This window comes from Apium graveolens, chromosome 4, assembly GCF_009905375.1.
Source record: "Apium graveolens cultivar Ventura chromosome 4, ASM990537v1, whole genome shotgun sequence".
Classification (NCBI taxonomy): Eukaryota; Viridiplantae; Streptophyta; class Magnoliopsida; order Apiales; family Apiaceae; genus Apium; species Apium graveolens.
Genome location: NC_133650.1, coordinates 297142500 through 297157738, shown reverse-complemented (window position 1 = coordinate 297157738; position 15239 = coordinate 297142500). Strand labels below are relative to the sequence as shown.

At 39.0% G+C, this 15239-nt stretch overlaps 1 protein-coding gene across 1 annotated transcript; it reads right to left on the bottom strand.

Annotated features, from left to right (window-relative positions):
• Positions 1-5600: 5600 nt before the first annotated feature.
• On the bottom strand, positions 5601-6113 carry LOC141719868 (uncharacterized). The gene has a single exon (XM_074522234.1). The coding sequence runs from the start codon at positions 6111-6113 to the stop codon at positions 5601-5603; it is 513 nt and encodes a 170-aa protein (XP_074378335.1).
• Positions 6114-15239: the final 9126 nt, after the last annotated feature.

The window sequence follows — 15239 nt, the reverse complement described above, 5'->3', positions numbered from 1 at the left end:
TCATGAATCTCACGATTTTTTGAATGAAAAAAGATTAAAATAGCTTCCTAATCGATCATACATGCACCAATCCTGGAACTAGTAATATCACAAATCACCTTCACATACGCAACACCTGTAGCCCAATGTTCAGAAGCACCCAAGCTATCTACATGCCAAAAACCAGCTTTAGACAAGCCGGGGGTGAAAGATCTCAAAAGATGAACATATTTTAGTTGTGAAAAGTAAGCTCTTGTAATAATCGGCACCAGCCCAAATTTAGTGCACGAAAAACAGATCTCCCACAAAACCACATGAATCATTTTCAAAGTAGCCAGATAACCCAAGTATGACTAAGCAAAAACATAACAAACACTCCAAAAGGAGAGACAGATACACACTCCAAGAGGAGAGACACACAAATACCCAAAAAAATTGGATTTTATTGAAAAGAAATCAACGAGAATAAAAAATGAAGGGATCGGGGCTTTTTGTAATAGTAATGGGCTTATAACATGAAATTATTTGGAACTTTCGATAGACAAACTTTTATGCACACCGTATAGCAGTCAAGGTGCTCCGGGTCTGCAATAAGCCATTCTGTATCACTGTTTAGCCAAGAAGTTCATTTAACTAGAATCACCAAGATATAGGGCCTGTTTGGAGTGGCTTCGAGCCGCAAGTATTTCAACTTATAAGTTGAATTAGTAATATTGTACTTTTTTCTTAATTTATTTTTATTTTTAATTTTTTTATTAATTTTAGTTTTTAAATTTATATTTTTAAATATTAAGTTAATTTAAAAGTCATGAATTAAGATAATAATATTTAAAAATATTTATTGTAATTCATTTAAGTTAAAGAAAAATCTGACTTATAAGTAAAATTAACCAAATATTTAACTAACTTATAAGTATTATATACTTATTACTTTTAAGCCACTTATTAATTTTAAATTATAAATTACTTATTTTAAAAATTTCTCTAACGCGCACATACTAATTTTTGACAAACAGTTCTCAAAAGGTGAGGACATGTTAGTTGCTTGACTTTTCTAGGCTCATTTCGAAGTGTTTTGATCGTATAGTTAAAATAATAATTTTTAAAATTTTCTTTTTTTCTGAATAAGAATATATATAATTTAAATTTTTATTTACAAAAAGAAAATTTAAAAAATAATATTTTTTATTATGCGATCAAAGAATCTTGAGATGCTTCTTACTATACGATCAAAGTATCTTGAGATGACCGTAGAAAAGTTTGACAGTTAAAATGAAAGGGATGGAATATACTATAACATATGTGTAATTAAACCGTTTAGATGCTGTAATGAAATACACAGAGAAGGAACAAATACATTAAAAGGACTGAGCTCACTGAATTCGTAAATAAGAAGGATTTGCAAATAAGAATTCGAGGGTTGCTGCAATTTAGCACTTCAATTCATATGCACGTATTGATGTATAGCATACATCAAATATGTATTGCAAACAATATTATTATTAGACTATAATTTTAGTAGATGATCTCTTTTCTTTGTTTAATTTGCCAACCTCTTTCAATGAGTTTGTTGTCCTCTATTTATACCAAGTCTCAAATGGGCTTTATCTTACAAATTGGTCTTCTTGGGCTTTAAATTATGTTTTATAATTATTCTAACTATGATTCATTTGGACCATCTTGTCTTGGTCCAACATTTGTCCCCCTCCCAGTTCAAACAACTATCTTTAGATTTGCGCTTTTATTTCGGGACCTGAGAATTAATGAAATGAGCAAAGCGTGGGATGATTAGATGTTAGTGAAATAAAAATAAAAATAAAAATAAAAAATGAGAATAAAAATAAAAAGACAAGGGTATTGAGATAGGAGCACGTGTGTTGTGCATATTGTTATATTTGAACTTATTTCTTTTCTTCTTCTTCTTCTTCTTTTTTGAAACGTATAAATATTTTGGTTTTTATTTTCTGGGAGCTATTGCTTGGACATTGGAACCTTGGGTTGTTCGGCTTCCGTTTCAGTTAACAAAAAGGGGAGGCGGCTGGCCGGATCACTTCTTATTTCAACTTAAACTCTCGACCTCTGCCGTAACCGTCTGTAAGTTATCTTCCACCCTCTATACTACCTTTTGCTATTTTCTCTTTTGCATCTTGCTTCTCTTAATTTAGTTTATTCAGTTACAATCATTTAATGGATCAGTCTAGTTCGTCATCTATCCATACCGTTTCTGGTCGAGACCCCGGTAAGCGACCTCTCGAGGAGGGTGATCAATAGTCCTTTTTAAACTTGAATAGTCTAGAGATTCCAGATTTAGAGCAGTGTGGGTCCTTCGATTTCATGAACGAGGACGAGTTCTTGGGAAATGTCCCTATTGGGCCTCTTCCCTCACCTCCCCCGAGTCCCGGGACTTTAGAAAAGAGACGACAGGTTGTTGATGATAGTCTTCGGTTAGGTAGGGAAGAGTTCGAGGGCAGGACGAGTTTAAACTACCTGAGTCATTATATTACCAAGGATCCTCCAGTTAACAAGATAAAGTCGTATGTTGATTTGGAGAATGGGTATCGATACCGACTACCGACGGCGGATGAACGGGTGTGGTTGATGCCGGAATTTGGGATGCATGGGATACTGATGATATTTTTCCACTTTGGATGCCTATGCATCTTTTTTTCCTGGCGATATTCAAGGCTATTGGATGTGGGGTTAGTCAGTTGACGCCCAACTCCATTGCCCAACTTAGTGGATTCATCGCTCTTTGCAGTGATAGGAATAGAACTCCCTCTTTTAAACTTTTCTTTTCGATATATGCAGTTAGGTATCACGATGGACAGGTTTATTTTGATTGTCCTTATAAGAGGATTAAAATTGTCAGCGTTCGATCTTCCAATTCTGGATATCATGCTATGTGGTTGTATTTTGGGGGGCCTGATTTAGAGTTTATGAAACCGTGCGGTAAAGTGAGCCAGCTTACCATCGACTACTTAAATAACCTCGAGAAGTACGACGCGATGTATCTGAATGAGTTTCATGGATTGAGGTCGATGTACACACATCTTCAGCTAAACGAGCCCGATTTTTTGAAAATGCATGATTGTAAGAGGGGATTTTCAATAGATTAATTATTTTTTTATATGCATTTTATATTTATTGCCTGTCTTCCCCTTTTTCGTATTACGTGCTGACTCTTTCCTTCCTTTTTGTTTTGTTTTAGTGGCTGGAGCTTCTTTGCAAAAGATTTTGGATAACGGAGTGAGAAAGGAGATGGATAAGGCCATGATGTTGCTCATTCAGCGTTCGTCGAGGAAGAATACTGATGGAGCATGTGCTGGTACGTCTAGGGTCGGGGATTCTGGTGCTGGGCATTCTGTGTGTATTGAGTTATTAGATGAGCAGGGAAACAAAGTTGTGGAGATTCCCGAGGAGGTTGCGGCTGATGTTGATGCGGGAGATTTAAATCCTCGGAAGAGAGGGCGCCAGGAGGTAGATGATGGTAACTTAGGAGGAGGAGATTTTGTCGAGCCGGTTGCGGGAGGTAGTGGGGTGAATAAGACCCTCACATTGGTCAACAGTAGGGTTTTTGTGTCTAACCCTGGTGAGCCTCGATCCAAGAAGGAGCCAATGAGGGTCGAGATTCAACCCACGAGCGTTGGACCGGAGGGACAACAGTGTCGCTAAGGGCTTTTAATCTGTTTCATCTTCCCCAAGACTCGATTGCCTTCGATGGCCGGCGTCGGGATGACCTTGCCGACAGGTGTAAGAGTCGAGCCGGGAGGGTATGTGAATTTTATTTTTGTGTACATATATATTTATATATATTTTCTTCTCCCCCTTTTTTTGTTTGTTTTTATTTCATTCATTATATATTCTTTTTTTAACTTTGATTTGTGGTTTGTGACAGTTCCTCGCAGATTTTATGCATATTGTGGAAGAATTTCGCATTGATGGTAATGACGCGGCTTGTAAGAGATTAGAGGCGGAGGTGAGTTCTCTCAGGGTCGAGAGGAAAAAACTTATGGCAGGTTATTCAGAATTGTAAAAAAGATCGTCGGATTTGACGACGGCTAATACTGTGTTGTAGAAAAAAGTGGGTGAGATGAAAGTTGAGAAGCAGTCGATGAATGCCACGGTCTCGGAGCTCGAGAAGAGGCTTTCTGAGGTAGAGAATGAGCGAGATGAGTTAAAAGGAAAGTGCGAGGGTTTGGAGCGTCATGTTGAGGGGATGGATTCTTCTTACCGTTTGATCGTTGAGGAGAATTCCAATTTAAAGGCGAAAGTGGAGAAAGGCATCGAGGATATCGCGAACGCTCTTGGAGATGGCTATGGGCGTTGTTTTGCCCGGATGCAGAAAGCGGGGTATGATACCACATGTCACTCCTTCGAAGACTATATTGCCGACCTCGCTGCCTCGCAGCGCGATGATCCAACTAAGAAGTCTTGAAGGTGGGGAATGCCCCGTAAAATGATGTATGGCTTTGGATTTTAAGTCTCTCCTTGTTTTAAGACAATGTTTCGTACTTGATGCTACGCTGTTCGCCGTATTTTGAATGAGGCCTTAGATATTTTTATGATGTTTAATTATGTGTTGGGTAATTTTTGTTTTAGTCTACTAAAGTTTTTCCTATTTTTTTATGGGAATTTTTAACTGCAAGGTATTCGGACCGCTTGTATTTTATTTGGGTGTGTTGCCTTTAGTTTTCTCTCTTCTTTTTTTTAACAGGGGACGAATTGTGATATTTTCGCAAAATAACTTATAGATTTCATAACTTAAATTCCCTCGATGGGGATCTCATAACGACCCTCATTGCATCGAGGGTTGGTTTTTGGTAGGGCCCTGCGGCCTCGAAGCTTTAATCATTGCATAAAGATTTAATCACTGATAAAATTTCTTGAGGTGGATTCCATTCCAGGCATTCTTAATTGGTTGACCATCGAGGTATGAGAGCTCGTATGTTCCTGTGCTGACGACCTTCGATACTTTGTATGGACCTTCCCATATTGGTTTAAATTTTTTTGATTGTTGGCTGTGATGCGGCGGAATCTCGAAGGACGAGGTCTCCCACTTCAAATCGCCTATTTTTAACTTTCTTGTTGAAGTACCTTGCCATTTTCTCCTGTTGAGCGATCATGCGAAGTCTAGATTCCTCTCTTGTTTCTTCAAGTAAGTCATTGTGAAAACGTAATCATTTAGTCGCGAGAGAGGGATCGAAGATCTCGATCCTAGGGGAAATTAGGCTAACCTCGACGGGCAAAACAACATCGACCCCGTACGCGAGGCGGAAAAGAGTTTCTCCTGTTGCACTTCGAGGAGTCGTTCTGTAGGACCACAACACATTAGGTAGCTCATCAACCCAACATCGAGGAATTTCTTCAATCCTTTTCTCTAATCCTTGTAAGATGGTTCTGTTCGTTACTTCTACAAGACCATTGGCCTGTGGATACGCAACTGATGCTATGATGTGTTGGATTTTCAAGTCGCTTAAAGCTTTCTCGAATTATGCGCCAACAAATTGTGTCCCGTTATCTGAAACTAAAATCCTTGGGACTCCGAATCGAAACACCACATATTCCATAAAAAATTCGATCATCTCTTTTTCTCTGATCTTGGAGAGAGGTTTTGCCTCGACTCATTTCGTCGCGTAGTTGACTGCAACCACGATGTATTGACACTGACCTTTAGACTTTGGGAAAGGTCCCACGATATCGACTCCCCATTGATAGAAAGAGCAAGGAGCGAGGATCGAGTTGAGCTCTGTAGTGGGTCGATGACTCATGTTCCCATGTCGTTGGCATGCCTGACACTTGCGCACGTAACCTTCACAATCTTTTCGTATTGTGGGCCAATACATCCCCTGTCTCATGATTTTAAGAGCTAGGCTCTTTCCCCCGAGATGTTCGCCACATATTCCCGTGTGAACCTCGAGGATTGCTTTGTCGGCCTCTTCTGGGCTTAAGCATCGTAGAAGTGGTTCAGTTAAAGCACGTCGATACAATACCGAACCGATCGTGCAATAATTTCTTGCCTTAAACATGATAGCACGGGCTTCACTTTTTTTCATGGGAAGTTTGTTTTCTAGGATGTATTCGAGGATAGGGCTTCGCCAGTCTAGTTTTCTTTGAATATTGTGGACCATCACCATGTCGATAGCGGGGGATTTCAGGCTGTCAACATATACTGGGTCGAGGTTCAATTTCAGATTGGACGAGGCTAGCTTGGCGAGGGAATCCGCCCATTGTTTTCTGTGCTATCCACATTTGACAATTTCCAGGAGGAGAATTTTTTGAGCAGCTCTTGAGTCATTGCAAGGTATTTAGCCATGCTTTCATTGTGGGTCTTAAACTCTCCGCTTATTTGCTTAGCCACCAGCTGGGAATCGCCAAATATGTCGATGATATCTACCTCGAGGTCCGTTGCCAATTTTAATCCCGCAATTAATGCCTCGTATTCGGCCACGTTATTTGTTGCTTGATACTCGAACTTAAGGGCTTGCTGGACTTTAAATCCTTCCGGGCTAATAAGAATTATCCCTGCGCCGCCAGAATTTGAGGTCGATGATCCATCAACAAACAATAGCCACGGCCTTGGATGGGTTTCCTCGGGGTATGACCCTTTGGTTTTGAATTGGCATTCTGCCACAAAATCTGAGAGGACCTGAGCCCTTATGGCTGTTCGTGGTTTATATTCGATATAGAATTGACTTAATTCGATGGTCCATGCGGCGAGTCTTCTTGTCATATCAGGTTTATGTAAGATCCTTTTCAGCGGCATATTTGTCAACACATGTATTTCCCTTGCTTGGAAATAATGTCGGAGCTTTCTGCTTGCAATGACCAAGGCGTACACAAGCTTTTCGACCTGAGGGTACCAAGTTTCCGCGTCCCGCAGTGAGTGACTAATATAGTACACGGGGACCTCCCTCCCTTCGTCGAGTCGAACAAGGACGGCTGCAACTGTTTCATCGGACGCCGACAGATAAATGCGAAGAGCTTCGCCTGGGATTGGCCTAGTGAGGATGGGGGGGTTCGTTAAAAATGTTTTGAGTTCTGTGAAGCTGGATTTTCACTCATCGTTCCATTCGAATGGTATTGACCTTGAAGCCTTTTTTATGGTGGCGAAGAAAGGAAAACATCTTTTGGATGATTGAGGGATAAATCTTCGAAGGGCTGTTATACACCCTGTTAGCTTTTGCAAGTCTTTGATGGATTTTGGATAATCCATTTCTAGGATGGCTTTTTTCTGGGCGGGGTCAGCCTCGATGCCTCGCTGTGTGACCAAAAACCCCAAGAACTTGCCTGACGTAAGCCCGAATGAGCATTTGTTAGGGTTGAGACGCAAGTTATGCTTCCGGGCATTTTCAAACGTCTCACGAAGGTCAAGTGAGTGGTTAACGGCGAGTTTGGACTTGGTTATCATGTCGTCGACATAGATTACCATATTTTTCCTATTTGTGAGCCAAAGATTGTGTCCATCATCTGTTGGAAGGTTGCGCCAGCATTAATCATTCTGAAAGGCATGACTCGATACCCGAATACTCCTCTGTGAGTAATGAATGCCGTTTTTTCCCAGTCACCAGAATCCATTTTTATCTGATTGTACCCTGAAAACGCGTCCATAAAGGAGAGGAGTTCATTTCCTACTGTAGAGTCAATCAGCTGATCGATGTTTGGGAGTGGGTAGAAGTCTTTGGGGCATGCTTTGTTAACGTCTGAATAGTCGACACACATTCGCCATTTTCCATTGTGTTTCTTGACTAAAACGACATTGGAGATCCATGTGGGTGTTAGTCCCTTAACAATATAGCAAGAATTACAGAAGGGGGGTTGAATGGAATTCTTGAACCTTTTTCTTGAAATAAAAATGTTCAACTCGATTAAAGATATATTTGTTTTGATTAGCACAATGCGGAATGTAAACTTAAATGAATCAAAACATAAGTAATTAAAAACAAGTGTCTTTAAAAACTTTCTGGTGGATTTAAACAATTCCACCAGAGATATATATAATATATCGAGAGGACTCTGTGTGCAAAAATACCCACAGCTGCTTACAAATTGAACTGCTGAGAATACAGGAAATGCTAAAGATTAAGCTTACAAAGATTTCTCTGTTTTTGTGTTTCTCAACTATCTCAGTTATTTTTCTATTTTCTACTCTCTTGGTTTATATAATACCAAGATTACAAAGTCAAAAAGACTGAACAAATATAAAATCTAATAGTCTTAATCTTTGCTGCTTTTCGTCCTCTATTACCCAGTTAATAGGCTTCCACAATGTGTTTGTATCCAACTCGACGGCTGTGTGTCAGCTTTCACTGTTCAACTGATGTTTGAATTCTTGATATGATCATCCGTCGACTTTCAGATCATTCGTCGATGACTTAATTGATCATCCGTCGATTGCTATGTCAAACATCCGTTGATAGTCATTTGATCATCCGTCGAAGGCTTTGGTAATCATCCATCGGTAGCTATTTTGGCACATGACTTCATTTCACTTATACATAATTACAAGACATTACTTATGTACAATTAATCAACCTATTATGCATATCTAGTTAAAGTCAACATGACTTATATGCTACTACAGATTCTATACAAAGGTGCATACATCACTGTGCTACAAACTTATTATTACATAAGCTACTCACTCGATGGATAATAAGTTAATCATCCGTCGGGACTATAATGAGTTATCCGTCGGGACTATAATTCTTATCCGTCAAGTGCTACAATATTTCACTAAGTAAAATCTACTTAGATGTTTTGTTTAAGTGATCATCAGGTACACAACATATTCACAACAATATCCCCCAATTTATGTCTACTGGAATTGTAGCCATAAAATCAGAGATACTTGATGATAAAAAAACATCCTAAACATATATCTTTAAAGATAAGTAGATAAAACTGAAAGTGCTTCAATTAAACAAAATGTACAAGGTTTGGCTCACAGTCAGTTCAAGATGCTCCTCTAGCCTGAGCAGGTTTTTCTAGTTTCTTGAAGGTCTGGATCTTCTTTCAAGCTTTCTGTTGTTTTCTTCAATTTGATTCTGGAGCTGCCTGTGGAATTCTAGTTCATAAGATTCTGAGAGATCTAGCATTTCTTGCATCTCCAAGAGAGTCTCATTGCTAGAGATACTCAATTGGTCTTCTAGTCTGAAGAATCTTCTCACACCCTTGTCATCCATGAATTCCATCAGCCAGTAGGGCCTTAGATGCACTCTTCTCCATGTGTATGGGATGATTAGAGTCTTTGGGAGTGCATCTTTAGCTCTAACACTCCTCAGCTCTTCAATCTTCTTCAATACTAGTCTCCTTGCAGTTACATTGAACCCAAAGTTTTTCTTGAAGGATGAATAGACTTTGATCAACACAGCTTGGCTTTCTTGAAATATCCTGTGAAGAGGCCACTGAATCTCCCTTCCTCCTTTGTACTTGAACACCAACCTTTCAGATAGGTTTCTGTAAGCATCAATTGCCCTTACTTTATCCAGTTCCTCCAAATAAAGGTTTAGATATGAGAATTCTTTGATGTCACACAAGTACAAGTAGTCTCCCATGTTGACCTTGGGTTGAGCTTTAACTACTAACTTGGATTTGAGAGGTGACAACTTCACTTTCTTGACTGCCCTTGATTTTGTCCTTTTTGGCTTAGTAAGGATTGGCAAGTTGAAGTCAGGAATTGGTAATTTATCCCACTCTATTGGCTCATCCTTTGGCACAATAGGCTCTCCATGTATATTCCTATAGGGGTCCACCACCCTTATGTCTTCAAATACCACAGAGGGCTTTGATGCTTGAGTTTTAGCTGGTGTGGATTCCTTAGGAAATTGATCTTCCAATTCCTTGTCAACAACATCCAGTTTCCTTTTTGTTCTTCTAGCCAATTCCTTCTTTCTTGGGGATTTCTTCTGTTCTTCAATCTTATTCTTTGATTCAGCAGCTTCAGATGGTTGAGAGGGAATTTGTTGAGAAGAGTTTACAGCCTGTAGCTTGGCCAAGATGACAATCTGCTCTTTCTTTTGTTTAGATTTCTTAGCATCTAGAGCAACTTGCCTCTTTTCCTTCTTTAATCTTGCTTTCTTTTCTTTCTTTGCTTGAGCAAATTGTGGATGTCCAGCTACCACACAAATTTCCTTTCCATTTCTGAATATCTTAGCAATTCTCCTTTTTGAGGCTGAATCAGCTGGATCTTTATAGAAGACAATGGATCTTGACAAAAGCTTCTTTTCATCAGGCTTGGGTGTCTCATACACAGTTTCCAAGGGATTCTTCAAAGATGACTTTGGATAATTTGCCCTTGGTTTGAGAATTATTTCAGCCTTTTGTGATTTGATGCAGGAAGATTGTCCTTTCTCCAGATAGTTCATGCTCATCTCATTCACACTGATTGGCTTGACATGAGAGTGATGGATGGCTGACTTAACTGGCTCCTTGACTAGTTCAAACTTTTTCTGTATCTCCTCATCAATCTTATCCCGGTTGATCAAACTCAACTTTCCTTTTTCAGCAACTTTCAAATTTGCTGATGCTGCTTTAATTAGATTTATACCATCTGCAACTGGTGGCTTGGAGATAGTAATTGAAGGTACAATTACTTTGTTGATTTGTACTTGAAGTTTCTCCCCCTCTGTTGGTCCTTTCTCCCCCTTACTTGATTCTCTCTCCCCCTTTTTGTTATCATCAAGTTGAGGAGTTAGGCCTTGTGCTTTAGCCAGTTGCATGAGAAGATTTGTCTGAGTCTGCTGATTTTGAAGAAGAATAGCCACTGAATCTTCAATAACTTGAACTCTGTTTTCCAGCTTGGCTAGCTTCTTTTCAGAGTCTGATTTTCTCCTCAATCTTAGTAGTAGATCTTGCATGGTACCATATGGCATTACTGAATCCAGCTTCTCAGAGTTATAGGTCTTCAAGTCAGCTATATCTCTTTTCAATTCATCCACACTGAGATTCTGTCTTAAGTGCTGGATCTTCATTAGATGTAGAGAGTCTAGGTGAGCTTGAAGAACAGCCTTGGTACCAGCATCTGAAGTTTCCTGAAGGGCCTGTTGAATAGCTATTACTTGTTTGACCAAAGACACCTCAAATTGTCCTGGTGTAGATTCCTTTGCCCATGCCCATTCAGGTAAACTTAAAGCAGAACTTGGGCCTTCAGCTCCCCCTAAGTTCATGCTTCCATCCAAAGAACCAGAGTCATCATCATTAGAATTTACTCCAAATTCTTCAGATGGCTCTCCAGCTTGAGAAGGCATCCTGTTAACAGCAGCTTTATCTCTTTGAAGAGATTCTGTGGTGTGCACCAAATTTAAAGTCTGCTCTGCCTCCACATTTCCCTGAGCAGCCAACAATTGATAGGCTGACACAGGATGAGTAAAAGTGTCAGCATCCAAGGAAATGTTATCAATTTCAACTTTGTAATGTTGCTGAAATTGTCTTCCCTTTTCAGCATCATCCACAATCATTGACTCACTAGCAATGGCTGGATCCACCCTTATTTCTCCTGTACCCGCCTTTCTCTCATATTCTCTCTTTTGTTGCATCAGGGTCTCATCCTGGCTCCCCACCCTCACACCCTCACCTACTAAGGTGGGACTCCTCTCACTCACTTTTGCCAATCCTAAAGAAATGGATTGCTGAGATTCACTCTTTTCCTCTCCTTTTGCCTGGGAGCAACCCATCCTCTCACTCAAAGCACTCTCCTCTCTCAGTCCTAAGAGTGATTGTATTACCACTAAATCTTCTGCACTAGAAATAATTGAAGTTTGAAGTTGTGCAGAGACACTCGACGGATAAGTGATATCCATCGGGTGAGTGGTAAAGTTATCCGACGGATAACTGCTATTAAGCTTATCCGTCGGGATACAATCACTACTCGATGGATGAGCAATATCCATCGAGAGAGTAGAAATGAATGAGGTGGGAAGAGAAACTATTGTTGACTTTGTGTTGATTGAAGTTATTTGAGGCATATATGTCACAATAGTATCTGAAAGAATTGGCAAGTGAGCTAACAAATCATCTAAAAGATGATGTTCATTTGCACTAGATTTTGGCTTCCCCAACAGAGTTAAAGAAGGGGAATCAGGAATTGAAGTGTTTATCATATCCACTTCCAGTGAGTTAGTTGGTGAGTATGGTATTTCAGTGGCTTCTATTATAAGAGATTTTGGCTGTGACTCCACATTTATTGGAGTCACATCAATCTGAATTTGAGAAGGTGCAGGGACCGTGTCTTTAGCACCAGTTTGCACTGTGTGTGTGCCCTGTGCATCCCCAGTTGTTTTGGATTTCTTCTTTCTAGTGTAAGTTTGGGGTGAGCTTGTGTCCCTAACCCTTTTGGCATGTGCTCTTGGATGAGAGTTTTGTTCAATAGCCACATCCTTTTGGGAGGATGCAGCTAGAAGTGAGCTTTTGTCCTTTTTAAGCACTGCAGTTTGTTAGGAAACTGCAGTGTGGCTAGGTTGGGATTCACTCAACTCTCCAACCTTATCCTTGGGGTTTCTTTGATGTTCACCCCTTCTCTCACCTATCTGACCCTCTTTCACACTCCCCTATTTGGCTTTGGTAGATTTTTCAACTGGTACCTTTTGAGAGATACCAGAGGGGGTTTTCTTTGATTTGGATTTTGAAATTACAGTTGATTTGGTAGCTTTGGTAGGCAACTGTTTGGTCATTGTCACAGTTGCCATAGCTATGCCTGAAGTCAAAGAAATAGAGGAGATTGGAATAGTTGAGGGTATGGATGAACTTACCTCACTTACCTGAGGTGTCAGCATTACAGGGAAATAGAACATTGGCACATCCCTATGGTGGTTGGCTCTGTTCAAATCTGTAATAATTCTTCTCTCTTGAACCCAACAAGATAATTTGTTGTTTGGGTTCTCAAGTGCAATTTCTTGACAAAGATGGTTAGCCAATAGCATAAAAAATCTAGCATAATATATGTTCTTTCCCCTTTTGGCTAACTCACCTAGTTTAAAACCTAACTCATATATGACAAGGTCACTGAAATTGTAAAATTTGTTTATAACTAGCATGTATAGTATGTTAAGCATGGAAATGTTCACAGAATCAAAATTACTGATTTTTCCAGAGAAAACTTTAGTTACAACATCACACATAAAACTCCATTCCTTCCTAAGACCTAATCTCCTAATATCACTTAGCATATTAGTATGAAGTGCATAATGCATGGAATTAAGCATATTGATCAAATCAGTGTCAGTGTGTGGTGAAGTTACATTATCATCAAGAATCTTGAAACATGCTTTTATCACATCACTATTGATACAAAATTCATTACCTTTGATGGTCAGAGTGATGGTTTTGTCAGTAGAGTTGTAAATTGCAGAGGTCCACATCTCTTCTATAACTTCACAAAAGATTGTGGGTGATTCAAGCATGGAAAAACTTAACTTGCAGTTCTTCACGAAGTCCATCATCTTGTGATAGTCTTCTGATTGCTGAATGCCCTTATTGACCAAAGCAGTGAAGTTGTTCTTCTCATAAATGAACCCAGTCTGAGACATAATCTTTACTACAGGTGCCATTGTTAGAGAAGGAAAGCTTGAAGAGAAAGAGGATTTTTGCTTGAGAGAGAATGAAATAAACACAGTTGAATTTGAGAATGATAAAAGAAAATGATTAGAATGAAATAAGCTTTTATACTTTGCTCAAAAACAACGGATAAAAATAATAAAGAGAAGTAAATTATCCAATAGAAATTGCCTAAATTAGCTGTTTTAAGAATAAACTGTAAAAATTCCACTCATTATCCGTCGTGTAATGCTTACAAACTGTAAGTATACTCGATGGATAATGTTCAGGGAATTAACGGTTAAGATTTAGACACTTCGACGGATGAGGATAAACTGTTATCCGTCGAGTTTTAAAAGATTCCAGAAAAATAATTGATTTTTATTTGCACATTGTATATCGACAGATGACTTAACTCGATGGATAATGGTCATCCGTCGAGATGCAAATTTTGACTTAGTCAAAATTTCATTCATGACTAAAAATCAGTTAAATTTCTGGCTACTTTTCAACTTGCAAAATAACTCAGATAGATTCAAGAGTAATTAAGCATACCTAACTCACTTACCAACCTAGAAAAGGTGGATACATCCAGTGGCTTGGTAAATATGTCTGCAAGTTGCTTCTCACTTGGAACAAAATATAACTCTACAGTACCATTCATTACATGTTCCCTTATGAAATGGTACTTGATGTCTATGTGCTTTGTCCTTGAATGTTGCACTGGATTTTCAGTGATGGCAATTGCACTTGTATTATCACAGAAAATAGGAATCCTCTCAACTTGCAGACCATAGTCTAGCAATTGATTTTTCATCCATAAAATTTGTGCACAGCAACTGCCAGCAACAATATATTCAGCTTCAGCTATAGAAGTAGAAACTGAACTTTGCTTTTTACTGAACCAGGATACAAGCTTGTTTCCTAGAAATTGACAAGTTCTTGTTGTGCTTTTTCTGTCAATTCTGCAACCTGTATAGTCTGCATCTGAATAACCAGTTAGATCAAAACCAGAATCTCTAGGATACCAAATGCCAAGTTTTGGTGTTCCCTTGAGATATCTGAAAATTCTCTTAATAGCTATTAAATGAGACTCTCTAGGATCAGTCTGAAATCTAGCACATAAACATGTAGCAAACATTATGTCTGGCCTACTAGCTGTTAAGTACAGAAGTGAGCCAACCATGCCTCTATAGCTTGAAATATCCACATACCTTTCAGTAGTGTTTAGTTCAAGCTTAGTTGCAGTGGCCATGAGAGTTTTTACAGATGTGCAATCCATTAGATCAAACTTCTTTAAAAGATCAAAAATATATTTAGTTTGACTAATGAATATTCCATCACTAACTTGCTTAACTTGTAAACCAAGAAAGTAAGTTAGTTCTCCCATCATACTCATTTTATACTTACTTTGCATCAGTTTGGCAAACTTTTTACAAAGTTTCTCATCTGTAGAGCCAAAGATAATATCATCTACATAAATTTGAACAAGTATGCTAGAGCTATTAACATTTCTGAAAAATAAAGTTTTATCTACAGTACCTCTTATGAAGTGATTTTCCAAAAAGAACTTTGATAAAGTGTCATACCAGGCTCTAGGTGCTTGCTTCAGTCCATAAAGTGCTTTCAGTAGATAATAGACATACTCTGGAAAATTTGGATCTTCAAATCCAGGAGGTTGACTAACATACACTTCTTCCTCCAAATCTCCATTCAGAAAGGCACTTTTG